This window comes from Coniosporium apollinis (genome assembly GCF_000281105.1).
Source record: "Coniosporium apollinis CBS 100218 chromosome Unknown supercont1.3, whole genome shotgun sequence".
Taxonomy (NCBI): domain Eukaryota; kingdom Fungi; phylum Ascomycota; class Dothideomycetes; genus Coniosporium; species Coniosporium apollinis.
Window position 1 is genome coordinate 656698 of NW_006913265.1, and position 17927 is coordinate 674624.

The 17927-nt window shown below is 53.5% G+C and overlaps 5 protein-coding genes across 5 annotated transcripts; 1 reads left to right on the plus strand and 4 right to left on the minus strand.

The window, feature by feature from the left end:
- Positions 1 to 724: 724 nt before the first annotated feature.
- W97_00938 (uncharacterized protein) lies at positions 725 to 1744 on the minus strand (the record flags this gene model as incomplete). Its single annotated transcript, XM_007778849.1, has 1 exon — positions 725 to 1744. The coding sequence occupies one exon, from the start codon at positions 1742 to 1744 to the stop codon at positions 725 to 727; it is 1020 nt and encodes a 339-aa protein (XP_007777039.1).
- Positions 1745 to 2443: 699 nt separating this feature from the next.
- W97_00939 (uncharacterized protein) lies at positions 2444 to 7178 on the minus strand (the record flags this gene model as incomplete). Its single annotated transcript, XM_007778850.1, has 3 exons — positions 2444 to 5794; positions 5869 to 6947; positions 7016 to 7178. The coding sequence occupies 3 exons, from the start codon at positions 7176 to 7178 to the stop codon at positions 2444 to 2446; spliced, it is 4593 nt and encodes a 1530-aa protein (XP_007777040.1).
- A 787-nt stretch (positions 7179 to 7965) lies between these two features.
- On the plus strand, positions 7966 to 13278 carry W97_00940 (uncharacterized protein; the record flags this gene model as incomplete). Its single annotated transcript, XM_007778851.1, has 1 exon — positions 7966 to 13278. One exon carries the CDS (start codon positions 7966 to 7968, stop codon positions 13276 to 13278), a length of 5313 nt encoding a protein of 1770 aa, XP_007777041.1.
- Positions 13279 to 13609: 331 nt separating this feature from the next.
- W97_00941 (uncharacterized protein) lies at positions 13610 to 15386 on the minus strand (the record flags this gene model as incomplete). The annotated part of the gene is made up of 5 exons (XM_007778852.1): positions 13610 to 14423; positions 14492 to 14964; positions 15015 to 15079; positions 15130 to 15199; positions 15261 to 15386. 5 exons carry the CDS (start codon positions 15384 to 15386, stop codon positions 13610 to 13612), a joined length of 1548 nt encoding a protein of 515 aa, XP_007777042.1.
- Positions 15387 to 16560: 1174 nt separating this feature from the next.
- On the minus strand, positions 16561 to 17577 carry W97_00942 (uncharacterized protein; the record flags this gene model as incomplete). Its single annotated transcript, XM_007778853.1, has 3 exons — positions 16561 to 16670; positions 16720 to 17142; positions 17541 to 17577. The coding sequence occupies 3 exons, from the start codon at positions 17575 to 17577 to the stop codon at positions 16561 to 16563; spliced, it is 570 nt and encodes a 189-aa protein (XP_007777043.1).
- Between the last annotated feature and the right edge of the window lie 350 nt (positions 17578 to 17927).

Below are 17927 nucleotides of genomic sequence, written 5' to 3' on the forward strand. Positions count from 1 at the left end.
AACGGATAACCGGTTGAACCTGGCCCTGCAGTTCGCTATCAGTGCACTTCTTTCCTTACTAGCCCTTGACAACCGGGCTGCGGATGTTAGCAAAGTATTACGCTCGTTAGCTTAGCCGAGGGACCCCGCACTGGTGACTCTATCTAGTTGACTCGCTGAAAGGTTCGAAAATGGGCGGCGACACTCTCAAAGCAGTCATCAATCTAGCAGACATGGCGAGTCCTGCGGCCACAAGCTGAGCGGTGTCTTCGCCGGCCTGGACACTTTCTGTTGTACTACTGTTTGTGTCCTATGTGTGGACATTCTGTCATGGTAGCTTGTGCCAGCCTTCTTCGTTATTAGTAGACATCTTTGGACATGTAGTTCCGTTACGAATGTTTGAAAGAAAGAGGCCTCACCAGCTTTGTGTATTGGAAGTAAGAATCTAGTGTTAAGAGCGGAAGAACTTTGACACAATCGGATTGTTACGAGTTTCATTATGATAGTTGAATTGAGCATGCAACTGTGTTACATGGGAGCATGTAAGGACATGGAGTTATCTAAGGGACAGCTGTATGGTAAGGGAATGCCGGGCATCATGTGATCCACCTCGGGCAAGGAAGCCGACCCTCCAGGTGCTCTTCCAATGAGACACACCATCACTTCCGCTCTGGTTTAGCTCAGCACCGGGCATGCTGTGTACGCATCGTTCCGATCAGCGCCTTCTCAGACTACGCATCTCCGGTCACCAGCTTCTTGATCCAGGAAGACTTTCCGCAGGGTCGAAGGTGGACATCGGTCGCAGCCGCATCTCGTCCAGAACCCGCTGATTGCGTTGAAACAACAGTTCTGCAAGAGATTGAGACGCCGAAGTTCCCGCCTCTTCCTCAATAATACGGGGTCCGCGGTGAGTATCAGAGAAATCGACGAACGCGGGTCGGGTGAGCCTGAGGGTGTGGAGCCAGGGATTGGAGCCTGTTATTGCTGCCGGTCTGCTTGAAAGAGATTGCAGACGTTCGCGATCTGTATCCAAGTTAGTGCCGTTGTTGCACCCTTCGATGGCATCCTTGCTCTCTGAGATGTTCAGTCTCGCTATCCTCAGGGTTTCCTTGATCTCGTTGATCTCCGAAGGAAGCAGTGCTAGAGACGAGCGTAAAGCCGCGATGCACAAAGCTTCGACATCGGCCTCCTTCATCCAGCCGGCCATATTAACGATTTCGACTGACTGGACATCATGGATATTTTCCAACGCACGCCCGAGGTTGTAAAGTGCCGTCGGATCTGGCTGTCCGAGAGAATCTATGAATTCGAATCCCCTGCAGATTTGGATCCCAAGGTTGCGAATCATGAGGCCACTGAATGCGCATTTTACGAGCGCGACAGTAAACAAGTGGAAACTGAACGCGGCGTAGCCCCGGTCACAGTCTGGTTCGAGGTACAACGTTGCATTTAGGATAGACGGATCACACGGAATGCCCACGTGTGTCGAGAGTAGGTCCGTGAGTGTACGCAGGTCGCGGCCTTGCTTCGAACTGCGGAAATGGAACGTATTGACCGCCAGAAGTCTCGATCGAGCTTCGTTGTACACTTGGCGACTCACAACGAGGATGTTGGAGCTGATGTGGTTTGCTGTTATCGGTCCCTGGGCGAAGGTGCAGAAGAAGCTGTGCCGGTGGTAATCTGTTCTCAGGGTGAGTTCGTAGATGTTATCTCGGAGCTCCTTTGGCAAGTCAAGAAGTCGGAAACGCTTTGACAGAAGTGCCATGATTGTGTTGCGTAGGTTATGCCTGCTAAGGATGGGCAGTTTAAAGTGGTCTCGAAAGCTAAGCTGACACTCTGAGTGGTAACGTTTTCTTGGGCGAAGTCAATTTTGGCACGAGGGTTAACACGAGAAGGAAACGAAAGATATAGGTAACGGGCTCGCTAGATGAAGCGAGTAGGCCCGGTGAATGCAGGCACATGATGATAGTGAGGATGCTGAGACCGCTAATCACACGTAGCGCTTCACTTGGTAGCAAACCATCAGGAAACCTAAGATTAGTCCTGTTACGCATCGTATTGTGGGACGTCACGCACCTGTATCTGGGCTCCGCTGCCTCACTCGGGTTGTGAAGACATGGTGGGTTTGGATGTGGCTGGAAGATACTAGTGAATTAAGATCGAAAACGCACTGGTTGGCCAAGTGTTTGGATATCACCAACATGGGTGCGGAAGGAGCCCGTGAAGGTATCTGAAATAAGCCATAAATGTCTTAAAGGAATTGGAGGGATAGTATGAGGCAGAGCCACATGCTGAGAATATTGAAGCCACAAAACAACGCCAAACCACGCCAGAAGAAAGCAAGATACTCTCAACTCCATGAAATGCAATGATGATATATGAGACGAAGTAGAGAATACTTTCACGTCTTAGACACATCCGTCTTCCCGCGCCCGATTGCTGAGGACTCTTACCCATGCCGGTCTTATCTCTCAGACTCCGCCATGTCTGCCAGAATGTCTTCAACCCATCCTGCTTCCGGCTGTTTGGCGACTATTGAGCACACCTCCGATGCATGCCACATACGCTTGCCAACCTCGCCGATCAATTTGTCATGCAGCCGTCCGGTATCAGCCCTTGTTCTGTTCTGATTCCCGCTTCCCCGCTCTTCGTACCATGGCTGAATCTCCTCCACTGTCGCACCGATCTCGAAATGACCCGCGCAGGAAGCACATATCCCCAGGACGGCCTCTGCGGTTTGCCCGGGGTGCAGCAGCGGGAAGGGTCGCTGCAGCAGACCATCGCAGGTAAATCGCTTGTCCAGATCCAGTGCTACGCCGTGCGGCTGACTTGCAAGTCTTGGCTGCAGTCGCAGTAACGGTAAGATTGATGACGCGGATCTGTTGTACATTTTCGTTGTAAGGATCAGTTGCTCATCAACGGTGATCTCGAATCTGGACCGTCCGAACTGTCGTACGGAGCTGGCAGTACCGTTCATTCCGGCCGTGACGCTCATTTCGACGGCAATGTCATCAAGCCGCATTGCTTCGGTCATCTTTGAGCTCAGTCGAATGCCTCGAAGGTCGATCTCGCCTCTCCTGCCGCTGGAACTGTCTTCCCAACTGCCGCGTATATTGCTCAATAGGGATTCTCGGCACCAGAAGAGCTCGCGGTTAGCAAGCTCGACCTCTGGAGATATGTTGCTCGCACTGACCACATACTGACGTTGATTGGCCGGGTTCAAGGAGGGTATTGGAAGATGCGGGTTCTTCAGATAGGTCTTCGGTAGCAGCATAAGCAGCCGCTCGACGTGCCCGGGCTGGATGAGGCTATGTACGGTATACGCTCTCCGCCACTCCTCGTCGGGAGTGTCGTCACCTGACGACTTCTCACGGACCTGTACCGAAACGGACAACGGATTGGGCCACCCATTCCTAAGATCGAGGAGCACAAGGCAGTGGTCAGCGTCATTACTCCGGCGTCCGACTCGTCCAAGTAAGCTTTTGAAGGGATTCCCTCCTTCATCGGCAGGTTTGGCCAGCGATCTCCTACTCGTGGACTTGTCGCTGCTGGTCCGGCTGAAAGCACGCTGGCGGTGCTGGTTCGACCAAGCGAAATCTCCAAGGAATGGGACAATGTCTATGCGATGAAGCTGAACAGCGGCATTAACAGTGATAGCGACTGGGACCGAAACCTGTCTGGTATAGAACTTGTCGCTGATCTGATCTGAAGGTACCCCTAGATGTGCATAGTTGAACTGCACTACACACTCGGTCAAGCCGTATCTCCCGAGAATTTCAATCTGGAACATCGCTTGGCCCTTCGCATTGATCTGCGTTGGTTGACGTTCACCGGAGCGATGTAACCGGACACATGGATCGAGCAGTTGCCTCTCGTGTTCGTAGAACTCAGCTGGTGGTAGTGTCTTGTTGCTCAGAAGAGCTTGAAGAGGTGCCATGGTGGAGTCTTGGAGAGAAACGTGAATGAAGTCCACAGCAGTATCTGTCAGGTTCTCAAGGGTTATCGAGAAGATCTTTCGTTCGCCCTCTAGAACCATAACTGCAGATTGTGGGATAGAGATGTGTGATAAGCGGATGATAGGTTGCTGAGGAAGCACGGTGAACACAAGACTGCTGGTTATGGGACTGGTTGTGGCATATTTTGTATCCGATGAAGTAGATGCACCAGACAGCGGGAGTGAGCTGGGAGCCTCAACTGCGCGGAGCCCTATCCCTTTTATCTTCTTTTCGATTGCTGCTCGCCACGGTTCGCGGAAGATAGGAAATTCGCGTTCTCGGCACCCTTTGATCTTCACTGAGCATCCAGTAACACGGGCAGTGCCCGTAGAGCGCGCAACAGCAGGGATAGCAAACTTTTGCGCTCGCCAGGGGCCCAGCCACAAATTACTATGCAAAGATTCGAGCTCAACATCATGACACACTAGCTTCAGCGATTCGATCTCCAGGTCGAACTCATACAGGTTCTGTAAAGTGACAATGAACTCGTACTGCTCGCCGGCCGCCAGGACCCATTCAGTGTCAAGATTCTCCGGCTTCTTCATGAAGGGATTGTGGATAAATGGACCGTTCGTTTTGCTTTGTTGCCTCGTACCGTCAAGCTCAGTTTTGCGATGTCGTAAGAGGAGCTTGGACGGAGACGGCTCCATAAGGGTAACGCCGCGTACAAGGAAATCATCCCAATAGTCAGTTTCCAGGTTCTTCAAGCCTATTGTTTTGGCGGCGCTGATGGTCCGAGAGACAATGGTCGCCAGCCGCACCTGCTCTTCCTTGGCCAGCACAACCAGAACTCCCATGGTGCTAAAACTTGGCGCTCTAGCCGGCCCGGCGGCTCGCAGTAAAGCGGCAGTAAAATGCAGAACCCCCTTAAAGTTTGGTAGAGCTTCAGACAAATCAATGCAGGCCCGTAGTACATCGAGCTTGAGGTTCAGGCTGCCAAAGGAGCGAGAGGCGGCGAGATCGGAAAGTCTTTGGAGAGGAGCGGCATTTTGTAGGTCAGACTCAACCGGCTCAGTCAAGCGCTGTACTTGTCGGTCAGAAGAATCCGCTTTCGTCGACAGTTCGAGTGCTGGTATTCCATAGGTACGGCAAACGACTTCGAGAACCCGTTCAATGTTATCTTCTGATACGGCTTGGCCTGAGTCGAGCGGTTTGGCTCCGCCTAACTGTTCACTCGCCATGTTGACTTCTGCTAGTCCTGCAGTAGGGTGAACTCCCATCTCAGCTGCACCGATTTTCCGGGCCTGTACCAAGGCAGGGATCAAAACGGCTATGTACTCCTTAATGATCAACGCTTTCTGCCTCCTCAATCCCAGGGAAGAGAAAACCGAAGCTATGCCGCCCAAGATTGCCAGCCGGTCAATAGCTGTTAACCGGGATGATTCGGATGAACAAGCCAATGCGTCAAATAGCATAGACGAGATATCATGCTTGGTGGGCCTGATGGTCGGTTTCGGTACGAAGAGGTCTGGAGCTGGTTCGAACGGTACGCCTCTTACCAAGTGGTCGAGCGCGGCAACGCTCAAGACTCCGTTAGCCAGATGCAACGCTGCGAGTGACTTGGCGGAGCGGATGGTACACTCTGCAATGGCGAGCTGCGGCATTGCTTCGCCAGTAAAGTTCGCCGCGCGGCCGTAGATATTTAAGATCATGTCAATTAATTCAGGCAAGAGATCAGCTAGGTGCCGTGCCGCGCCGCCCTGCGCCGAAGACTTAGGGGATCCGAGCGTGGATAGGTCGTTCTCGCTTGCCGATGGTGTTTGCACAGATGACCTGATACTGAGCGCCTTGCCCGTAATCGGATAGCAAATCTGAGGGATCTGAGAAGGTCGCATTAGCGTTTATGCATAAGTCGGAGCGTGGGTATGCATGCTTGCACGAAGGTACAGCCTACCTTAAAATCTACACCAGCCCACAGCAGCAGGAGCATACACACAAGTATGTTCTCCAGACCTTTGGCGTGCCATAGATGGTCGCTGAAGGCGCGGGCTTTTGAAGTGTGATCCACGAGCTCCCGCATGGCATCATGCCAGCGGCCAGCGAGCAAGTAAATGCTGCCAAGGACTATGCCCACTCTTCCCTTGCCCTTGTTTCGAGCTCGTTCACTTACACTACCTGAACCGAATCCGTGGACAGAGACACGATCTCTACTTGCTTCCCGAGAAGCGCTCGAGGCACGCGAAAGGGTAACTGAGCTGGCTAAGCCGCTTCCATCATCAGTAGAGCCAGGTCCGGCAATCTCATCGAAGGTCACTGGCGGCGTTCGAGTACCATCGGCAGGTGTCCCAGGACGAGAGTCGTCTAACGGAGTTGAAGCTACCGAGGAAGGGAGGTGCGCAGGCATCGAGAGCCTATGATGGCTAGCTTGTTGATCCAGGGCTGGCGAAGCTGAATGGACTCCATTGGTCAACTGCGAATTGCTCCGCATGAGTAGTGGTGGATCTCTCGATGAGTGTGAGTGGTTGCCCGTGGGTGCACCGCCTGGGCCAGGACCCGGTGATGCTATTGATGGAAGGGCTTGGTATGATCTTGCCAGTGTTGTCATCTCTGCAAGGAGCATACTGGTGAGATCACACATGACTGTTTTCATGGTAGTAATTTTGAGTTGCTCTACAGGAGGTATGACAGCTGTTTCCTGTGGAAGCCATTCCTCGCCTATACCAGCAGGGTGGTTGAACATGAAGAGGCGAATGACCAGAGTTCTAGAGTACCGCTCACGAAGAAGCTCTACTGCATCTCGAAGCTCTGACCGAATCTGATGGACATTCGAATCATCAACCCCAGAAGTCTCGGAAGAATTTGCAACACGACCAGTCGAGATTTCGTACTCTTTACCGTCGGCAACTCCAATGATGACCAGAGGCTCTCTGAACAATTCAAAGGGCGACAACGAGAGCTGAGAGGCAGTCGACTGAGAAGTTGACATCTCATATAACACGTGACCATCAGGAAAAGCGAGGGGAGAAAACATGTCTGCGTGTTCATAGGGTCAGCGAGTGCTCATTACATTCTCCTGAATTTGCAGGCTTTGATGGTCTTACTCCTGTCAGGGCGAGGGTCTGGGCTGACATCTCCCAAGCGCACCGCATTCTCAGCCTGGATCAGACTGGTAAAAGTCCTAAAGCTGGCCCGCTTGATCCTTCCCACAGGAAGAAGGAGTGCCCGAACGCGCGCCGGCGCGATGGGCGATAGAGAGTCGACCATCTCGATGCCGACATTGCTAAGCGAGGGGTCCAGTACGAGTTTACAAGCAGCGGAATTGGAGGTGATGCATTGAGGTGGCTTTGAGCTTCAGTGCGCCAGTGCTCAAGGATTGTGCTGCATCCTGTAGTTGAATGTCACGTGCATCTCCCTCTGCGGCGGAAAATTCGTAGACCGATACTCTCAGGCCTCCTCAGGCCTCAGGCCTCAGGCAAATCTTTCGGCGGCGCCTCTCCGGCTCCTGCAGATCGGGTGTCAGGATGTTGACATGCGCCACAGGGCTGAATCTCGACAATCACACCGTCAACACCGAAGGGCATTTCACTTCTTGTCCTTCCGGTCTCCAGCAAGCGTTCCACCGAGCATTTCACGAAGCATAGACGGCGTTCTGGTATCTTCCTGTTTGCTTATCAATCCCTGCCGCCTACCCGAACTATCGAGTATTTGCTGCACTGCCTTTGCCACCAACAGAACACTTCGCAACCCACGTCTTCACGTTGTTGCCTCGTGATTCTCGAAACCGCCATATCTTAACGTTATCTCTTCTACTGCCGCTCTCTGCGTTCTTTCCTTCTCAGAAGTTCTCTACGACGCTGCTAGTCTCTCATTGACATTCCAAACGTCTCCGCCAGGCGCAAGAGCAACGCCACAGTACGAGTCGCCAGAGTATCTGTCCGGTAGCATAACGAAAGTGGTATCGCCGGTTCACTGCGGTCTCTCAGCAGTTTGAGAAGTGCTGTTTTGAGACATTGCATTATCTTTAGCTTGCTCGGCGCTGCACTCCCGCACCATGGCTGGCTCCGTGGATTTCGCTCGGCTGCGTGAGCAGACTATGGGCTCTGGAGAGGACGAGGCGGTCACTGTCAACACCCGCGCTCTCATCGACAAAGTGCTGGCTCGGTATTCTGGAGACTGGACCACTCTCAGAGAGCTCATACAAAACGCGGCAGATGCAGCAGCTTCTAAGGTCACGATAAAATTCGAGACACTTCCATCACTTGGCATTCCTGCGCCTAGCACGACCAATGAAGGAGAGATACTGAAGCACAGGGTTCTCAACCACACGATAAAACGACTGGTCGTCTCCAACGACGGCCAATCATTCGCTGACCCCGACTGGGCACGACTCAAGCGCATCGCCGAAGGCAATCCTGACGAGACGAAGATCGGTGCCTTTGGCGTTGGATTTTACAGCGTGTTCGCCGATTGCGAGAATCCATTCGTTGTATCTGGCCGGCAGACTATGGCTTTCTACTGGAAGGGCAACAGTCTTTTCACAAGAATAGGAAAACTGCCAGACGATCACCCAACCGCCGAAACATGTTTTTCATTGGACTATAGGAGCAGTTCGTCCCCGATTCCGGATCTGTTATCGCTCTGTCAGTTTCTGAGCACCAGTCTGACGTTCGTCGGACTGAAGTCGATCGAGTTGTGGCTTGACGATATCAATATCTTTGGACTCAGTAAAGAGAGCTCTCCGAGTGAGAGTGTTCCAATCCCTCCAGAGCTGAACGCAAAGACTCAGGGAAACCTCATGAAGATCCTTACTGTCGCAAATCAACGCGCTCAGATCCACGGACGCTGGACGAACATCATAGCATGGACACGGACCACGTCGACTCCTTCCCTCTTCGCCACCGCACCTGATGAGTCAACCAACTCAGGAGTCTCGTTGAAGAATTTCTTCTCGCGGCTTACAATTGGTGGGACGAACAGTGGCGTAGCTGCAAAGAAGGCCGCAATGGAACGTGAAGCTGCGGCTCAGAGGACTATCGCTGAGGATCTTGCTGGCACGTCTCAAGCAACAATAGGCTTGCGCATGAGCACGGTAGACATCCGGACCATGGTCAACGACGCGTTCTCTCGGGAGCTTGAGCGCGCGACGAAGAAGCCACCACCCAAACGCACCAAGATCGCGATCTTAACAACCCCTTACGCTGGAACCACTACCATGCTGAGCACAGTCTCCGGTACTACCGGTTCTAAAGCAGCGGACATCTTCTCATCTGTCCTACCAAGTAAACATGGTAGAGTCTTCATTGGATTTCCTACTGCGCAGACCACCGGGTTTTTGTGCCATATCTCTGCGCCCTCCGTTATTCCAACAGTCGAGCGTGAGAGCATAGATCTGAATGCCAGGTTCGTCCGAGATTGGAACTTAGAACTTCTCAGAACAGCCGGAATTGCATGCCGCATCGCCTACACCGCAGAGATGGCCGAACTCAAGCAGGCTTTAGAACGAGCCATGTCAGCCTCCGGAAACCGTAAAGTTACGGAGGCTTATTTGGCGTCCATACTTCCGGACGCTACACACGTATTGCGGCAATATACTTCACATGAATCGACGCCCTCAACGCAAGTTGGCAAGACGATTGAAGAGGCTTTTTGGAAGTGTTCCAAACAGCAATCAATCGATATTATCTCAACTCGCGGTATCCTGCCAAGCAGGCAGGTGCGAATCGTACCAGAGAAGCTCAGTTTCTTAGGTGAGATTCCGGTAGTACCGGAGCGCGTGGCCGAGGAGGTGGAGGGTTTCATCCAGAAACTCTATGCGCAGGGGCTGTTGGCGACCATTACTGTCCAAGACATTCGAAACGAACTTGAGCGGAGGGCTTTGGATGAAAATGAACTGATGGAATTTCTGAAGTGGGCCGGAAAGAAGGCTACGACGAACGAACTAGATTCAGCTACCATCCAGGAGCTCCTCAATGCAGCCGTCGCCACGCTAGGACCTGACAATACTTCATCTTCGGAAATCCAAAAGCCGGGGTCGGCAACTACTGGCAGAATACTAGCGCTAAGAAAGATAGACTCGTTCTTAAGCGTGGCAAAAATCCCCCCAGAGCTTCCCATCCCACCCTCAACCATTCCGTACCGGTTCACGAGGAATCTTCTACATGCAGAGCTAACGGCTTTTGGCTGGGACGAACTACAGATAGTGCCGTGGCTGCGGTTCTTGCTGGGAGTTTCGGAAAAGAAGCCTGCTACCGTGCCTTTGGAGCAGGATATGACGGCCTCTCCCATATTCTCCGCACAAATCCTCCCTGCGATATCCAGAGCGTGGGATGCCTTGAGTCAGTCATCCAAGTCCACAGTCGTTGAGCTGCTGTCAAGCAGAACGGTCATTCCTACCAAGCTAGGGATGCGCAAACCTCCAGAGTCATACTTCGCGTCAGTCAAAGTTTTCAATGATCTTCCCGTGATCAGCGGCCTTCACGGGGTTAAAGAGAAATTCCTGAGTGCACTCGGCGTTCGCAAAACTGTGGAGCTTAACGTCATATTCGATCGGCTCGCAAAGCGTGCCTCCACTGGTGACCAGACGGATGATGCCAGTCATGTGGAACTTATCCGCTACTTCTCCTCCGTCCGCCAGGAGATGCCGGACAAGGATCACGAACGCCTGAAGAACATGGCTTTTCTACCAGCCGAGGAGCGCGCTGGCATACTAAGCCGTCTATACAAACCATCAGAACTCTTCAGGCCGGAGGTAGCTTTACGGACGCTCGGCTTACCGATCCTACATTGGCCGGGACAATGGAGGCCACACAGCCCAGAGGACAAGTACTTACGCTTTCTGGGGTTGAGGCAGCATCCAACAATGCCTGAGCTCGTGCAGCTTATGGTCGAGGCTGGCAAAAACCGAAATCAGGAAACATACAATCGGGCTCTGACATATCTTATCGACCGCTACCAGGTTAACGAGTACCACAAGTTCGATGCTTCCCAAGTGAAGCCCGCGTTTCTACCGGTTGAAGGCGCATCCACATTTGCATCTCCTTCCAACTGCTTCACGACAGATATGGCAGGCATGGTTGGCCGTTTTCAGCTTCGGAAGGACCTGCATCCTCATGCTCAGAAGTTTGGCGTACGGTCCGATCCTCCGCTGGACTACTGCATTAATTACTTGGTGCAACATCCACCATCATCACACCAAGCCGCTAAAGAGTACTTTGGATATCTCGCAACGAAAGTTGGAGAATTGAACCGCACTCTCCAGGACAAAATCGGTGATGCAAACGTAGTACCCATCACCAAGCTTGTTAACCTCGATGGACGGCAGAGTGGTACGGAGAAACCAACACTTGGTTCGATTGGCAAGTGGGGACACCGCGTCATGCGATACACCACTCCAAGGTCATGCTTCCTTGGGGATTCCACGACGTGGGGCTCCATATTCGATTTTGTCGACTTTGGTGACAACGCCAATGCATTCCTTCTTACTGTTGGTGCGAAGCAAGAGCCAAGTCATGTCGAACTAGCGCGTATGGTCGCTCAAAACCCCGCGAAAGTCTTGAAGACAATACAGCAAGACAAGTACATGGAACTTCTCCGGCGTCTGGCTGAGAACGAGTCAGCCCTTAAAGCTGACAAGAGCCTCTGGACCGAACTGAAAAACAGCAGCGCCCTCCTGGCCTACAAAGAGACTGTACCGGTGTCCAGCAAATCTCTGAACGAGAAGGAGCCCGAAAGCGATCAGTTCGAGGATGAGGAGTCCGCGGTCCGAGAGTGGTGCCTGGCAAGTGCCGCAAACATATCGATTATCGATCGAATAGAGTACTTCATGCTCTTCAGAGACGATCTTCTGGTTGCGCCGCAGGAGGAAATCCTGGAAGACTTCTACAAGTCTCTCGGTACACCGTCGCTAAGCGAAATGATCCGTATCGAAAAGCGCATTGGCGCCGTGTCCAAAGACCAGAAGGAAGCACAGGCTCTGCGGAAATTGACCATTGAGCGCGTGCGCCTCTTCCTGCATGAATATCAGCCTCAATCCGTCCGACACGATGCAAAGTGGCTGGACAGAAACCTAGTCGTACAATGCGTGGAATCCATTTCACTTAACCTGTCACTAAAAAACGCCAAAGGCTCGTACACTCAACACAGGACGGCACTTGTAGCTCGTGAAGCCAGTACCAGGCGTGCTTTGCTGAGCGTGGTTCGCTCTCCAGATCTGTATGAGGTTAGCCAGCAACTTGTCGCCGTCCTGATCAGTCGACCCAAGCAACATGACGCTCTTGCGCTGGAGACTATTATGAGCAACGATTTGCGTAGACTGCGTACGAAGGGCTACAATGTGGACCGTATCCTCAGACAGAAAGAATACGAGAACCGCATTGCGGAGCAGCAGCGGCAGGCATACGAGGACGAGCAGCGGAAGGAGAAGCAGAAGGAAGAGGAGCAGAAGTCCCTGGCACAGCAAGCGAAGAAGGCAGGTGCGGCTGCAGCTGGTGCGGTCGCTCACCGTGACCCGTCGTCGGAGTACGAAAGTGATGTGCGAAACGATGTACGTCCTTCACCTATCGCAACGGAAAAGATGCCGGGCGCCTTCGGCCCAGACTCGCCTCAGCCGATCCAAAGGAAAAAGGGCAAGGACAATATGCTCAAGAAGTGGAGCAGACAGCTTGGCTTTGGGGAGGCCGAAGAGAATGGAGTCGGCGGAACTGGTGGGCCTGGTAGCGTTGGCGGCCCGCCTGGTCCAGGAAAGCCACTCATGGGTAATGACGCGCTTGAAAAGAACCTCAGAGCCGCTGTAGAAGCGTGCCGATCGTACGAGTCAAAGCAGCTGCAGTCTGCTCCGCATACTGAAACCGTGGAAGAGACGAAGGGCTCATACTGCGACTACAACTCCCGCAAGGACATTTCCTACATTACCAGCTCCGACGTCACAGGCATCAACATCTACATGAACAACGGTGTAGCAAGTCCTGGAGCATTCATGTCAGCCAATTCGAACAGCATCGACCAGTTCGGCTTCATCCTGCTCGACCTTGGCAGCATCTTCGGCATGCAGGCGAAGGCCATCCATATCTTCCATGATCCAAACACCGCAACCATTGCCTTCAATCACGGCTACTCGCTCTTCTTCAACTACGCCTATTTCTCGCAGCTGCATCTGTCAAGCTTTTTAGGGGATGATGGAAGCGCCTCAGCGGGCGAGAAGAAAGTCGGCGCCTTGGGCTACTGGTACATGGCGATGTGTCATGAGCTCGCACATAACCTTGTGAAAGAGCATAACGCATCGCATTCTTTCTATGCGGAAATGTTTGCGCATACGCATGTTCATCGCTTCATGGCCACAGCCAAGCAGTACGACACTGTGGAGTGATGCTGTCAACACTTCTGATTTGGATTCTCGTTTAGCGTGGCGTTTCAGTTTAGATTTGTGATAGATAATTACTGCAATGCGGGACATACTATGTAATATAGATCATTGCGTCTCTGCGTAGACCGTTAGGCCGTAGCAGCTGGACTAAACCATGGCTATGGTTTCTCCTATGTTCAATCTTCCATGCATGTACACCGCAATCTTTGCTTTTATCCAGATATCCAGCCAAAAATCCTTCACAACGCCTCATCACTCATATCACGTCCCAAAAGAACCCCCCGGGCTTCCTACCTCGCCGAACCCGTGGCAGCAGGATATCGACTGCCAATCGCTAACCCGATACAACGGTCCCCACCGTCGCACTCCTGCCCAATACCGTTCCCGCGCCATCAACGGCCTCCGCATACACCCACGCGTTGAACCCAGCCCCGACAAACTCCGTCTCGAACCCCTCCCACGCCGCGCTCCCCAATACCGTAAACCCAGCCTCCCTCTCCGCGCTGCCATGGAAGACCCACTCCCGCACCTCCGTCGCGCCGTTCCAGCTCGCATAGATGGACATGGGCGTCCCGGGAGCCGTATCCCGGGCGAAAGCCGCGAGCGAGGGGGCAGTCAAGGGCCGGCCGACCCACTCGAACGAGTAGGCACGGTAGTTCATTATGGGGTAGCGGCCGAACGTCGCGAACAGAACCGGCTCACCGTCGGCGCGGACTTCAGAGACGGCGGCGACGGAGCCCCAGCCTGTGAAGATGTGGCCGTTGGGCAGCGTCTGGGAGTTTGCCTGGGAGTCGGAGAGGAGGCCGCCTGGGACGGGGGCCATGTAGCGCGCGAGGAGGGTGGCAGTGCGGAGGGTGTGATCGAGGAGGATGTGCAGGGTTGAGGACTCGGTGGCGGTGCGGGTGAAGCCGTTGGAGGCGTTGTCGAAGAGGGAGAGGATGGTGTGGGTGCTGTTGTCGGCGAGGAAGCGGGCATCGTGCTGGAAGCTGAAGTTGAAGTTTTGGAGGGCGTAGGTGGAGGATGGGTCGGATGACAGTGTCCAGAGGACGGCGCCGGTGGAGCTGTCGATTAGGTAGATGGAGGAGGTGTGCCGGACGGAGATCAGGTAGTCGCTGCTGTAGGGGGACTTTTCGACGGAGTTGATGTGGCTGGAGACGAGCGGTATTAGTGGGTGGTGCGTCACAACAAGGGATGGTGGAACTGAAGGTATACATACAAGTAGTCCCACGGTGACTGGGGCGTCAGACCCGTTCCAGAAACGTCTGTTGTGTTGGGCATCACGCCGGAGGCCAGGGGAGGGATGTGGCCAAGAGAACTCCAGCTGAAGAGTACTTCTCCACTCGTGACATTGATCTCCTGAAACACGCCTTGCATTATCCATCCTTGGCCAAAAGTGATACCATATGCAGTCAGATCCATCGGCGCAGGCTGGTACGAGATGGCCAGCGCAGTGTCCCCCCCGGAGATCAGACTGAACTCATGCATGTCCATTGACGATGCGCCTGTTCCCATCTGTACAGTCTTGACGATTGTGTATGTTTCGTCGAGGATGATGCCGTGGCCGAGCGCATAGCCGGGGCGCTGATTGCCTTGAAAAGCGCAGAGGTGATCAGCTCCACCGTAAGAGCAGACCTTGAAATCATGGACATTTCCCGGTCCGATCGTGCCGTAGCCGCTCCATATCAGATTCTGCGCAGATTAGTAAAGACCGCCTTGGAAGCCGCAACTGATGTGCCTACTCCGAACTTGTCGTAGATGTAGGGCCCCGTCTGGGTTGCTTGAAAGGGCGCGATAAATATGTAGCCTGCAGACGTTAGTCCAAGTCAAATTGCGAGGAGGTCAGGGGGTACTTACCAGGCGCGAATCCTTCGGGACTTGAATTCTGGATAGATACATTGAGCGCAGGGGCGAGGATATCAGGTCTCTGAACGTCGACGGATTGTTACCCTTCCCGACTCTAGGGCGAGAAACGACATGAGGCATACCGATTTGAACGTAGATAGAGGCTCTGTGACATTGTCGGTGTTCTGAGCAAGACCTGCCCCCAGAAACGCAAGTGCAAATGCGATCGTGGTTCGCCATGTTAGGAGAGGCGATGCGGAGGCCATCATATTGAACGCGAGTGAAGCTGAAGCAACGGAGAGACAGGACCGTGCTTGGAACGAGTGACTTGTTTCTTTAATATACACACTCTCATCTGAGTTAAGCAGAGCACAAAATGCAAGAAGCTGGGAGAGGCAAGTGTCGCAGAGTAACAAAAGCAACAAGCCAGCTTGATAGTTGTACAAATACCAATATAAACTTCGCCCGCTGCATGCACGACCTCATGCTGCTCGCCCCACATCCTCGTGTTGTTCTGTCACAGCTATTCGAGCACAAAGGGCTAAAATGCTCGAGATAGGGACGGGGCAAAGAGCCAGAGGCAAAGGGCCTGACTGGATGCTGACGTATATCAGGCATGACCCGCAAGCCATTGTGACCGTGTATGCATCTGTCCCTGCCAATAAACACTCAGGAACACTGAAGAAGGGGAGGACAGCGGGAGTTTCAGCAGGGAAGCCACGGAGAGAGGTCAGCTCCAGTGGATTGAGGAGGTGCTGTGATGGAGATTTGCCTGTGAGGCAAACAAGGGTCCTTGTCGGTTCCCGAAATATCAAATGCTGGGGTTCCGGGACCGGACCGCGAACCTCTCATCCGGTTCGTTCTCAGCGCCGCCGACATCACTCTGGGAAAGTCACGGTTTTGCGGGGCCGCGAGTATCTGCAGGGCAGCTTCATAAACCATCATCAAGAACCGGGCAGGGTGTTAGCATTGCGCAATCTTCATGTTGTCGGAGCTCTTGAGGTAAGCTGTCGCAGCTGATACTCAACAAGCCCGGGTCGAACAAGGTCAAAGGATATCACCATATGCACAGAGAAATCCGAAGTGCGGCCGTAACTCATGGGTTCATGACTAACTTTGACTGACGCCAGTTCCATGCAGATGTTGCAGGACGCAAAATGTCGAGTGTTGCGGACCCAAAGCCCGCCAAATGCTTGCCGCTTTTCCCCAGGGCGAAGTTCCACCCTGTGCCCCAATCCGCGTGTCCGGCGTGACTCGTGAACAGCCAACGCGCCAAAAGATCAAGTTCGCAAGAGGATGGCTTGTAGCCCGGTCGAAACATCTACAGAGAAGTGGAATGGGGAAAGGAGGTTGTCGCATAGAATGTGGATGGGAAGAAGGTGTCCTCGTGTAAAGCTTTGAGAAGGGTGTCGCCGACAGCGAAAGAAGTGCGAGACGCGGCGCTTAGTTGGGGCATGATGCCTGAACGTGGCCTGGCTGCTTGCACTTGTAGCACGTGCGCTCGGTCGAGGCCTCAGACGGGCAGTCCCTGCTCAGGTGGCCAACTTCGCCGCCTGGAAGAGAGTTAGCAATGCGCGACTCTTGTTAGAGGGATATACACACAGTTGTAACACTTCTGGCCCTGAGTGCAGTCTCTCGACATGTGCCCGTATCCGCCACACGAGTAGCAGGTGCTGCCCCGAGGCGCGGAGTTGTAGCCGCCGTAACCTCCGCGTCCTTGTCCGCCGCCGCCGTAGTAGTCACCACCGCTCTGAGGGCAGCTCCGGGCAATGTGGCCAACCTTGCCACACTTGTAGCATTCTTGACCGGAACCGCCGCCGCTTGCGCCACCATAGCCGCCGGAACCGCCTGAAGCCTCGTTCGGGCAGTCGCGGGAGATGTGGCCAGTCTGGCCGCAACGGTAGCAAGGCTTCTCCTGCTGTGGCGACTGGCATTCGCGGCTCAAATGGCCTTTCTCGCCGCAGTTGTAGCAGGTAGGGTTACCCTTTGTGGGGCAGTCGCGGGCTTGGTGGGAGGTATCACCACCTTAAATAGTTTGTTAGCAAACGTATTTAATCGAGTGAGTGGGATGACATCGGAATGAAGGCGAGGAGTGCTCGAGGCCAGTAGCAAAACTCCCTTATGCGGATTTCGCCGCGCGGTTGGTATGAAGAGGATGGGTGAAGACGTTGGAGGAGCTGGTTGACTATGCGGCAGATTCAAATCGTTCACATATGAGATGTTTCAGCGCTTGCGATCGCGCCTTGACAACGGCTTTGCTCCGCTCAGCTTTACGTCCAAGCGACGTGTAACATCCGGGTGACATTTCGGAGATAGAAGTTTTCACCCGGAGGCGGGTTGAGGAATGTGGTGATAAGTTGCTCGTGAAGCCAGATGTTGGGTACGAAGTACCGTTTGCGCAAGATGAGACAGAAAACACCCACAGTTGTAGCAAGCGCGGTTTCCTGATTGGTACTCCATTTTCGTGGTAGGTTTGAACTGACGTTTGACCTGACAGCTGTTAGCCAGAGTCTCTGAAGCACTAGGATCCACAGGTTGCCAAAGCGGCGATAAAGACCACGCGCTGATGCCGTACCTATTGCTTGTCCAAGTGGTGATAGCTAGAGCTGGTCTGTGAAGGGTTGAAGACTGGAGAGTTATCCAATGCTGATTGAAGTGAGGTGTTCCGGTGGAGAAAGCACGAAGGACATTTTCTTGCGTGGCTGGAAGTTGCGCTAAGAGCATCCAGGTTGCTAAGCGAGCTTTCTCGCGGGAGGCGGATCGCCCGATGGCGCAAGCGGCAACGGCTTTGGATGATGGCAGAGAGGGGC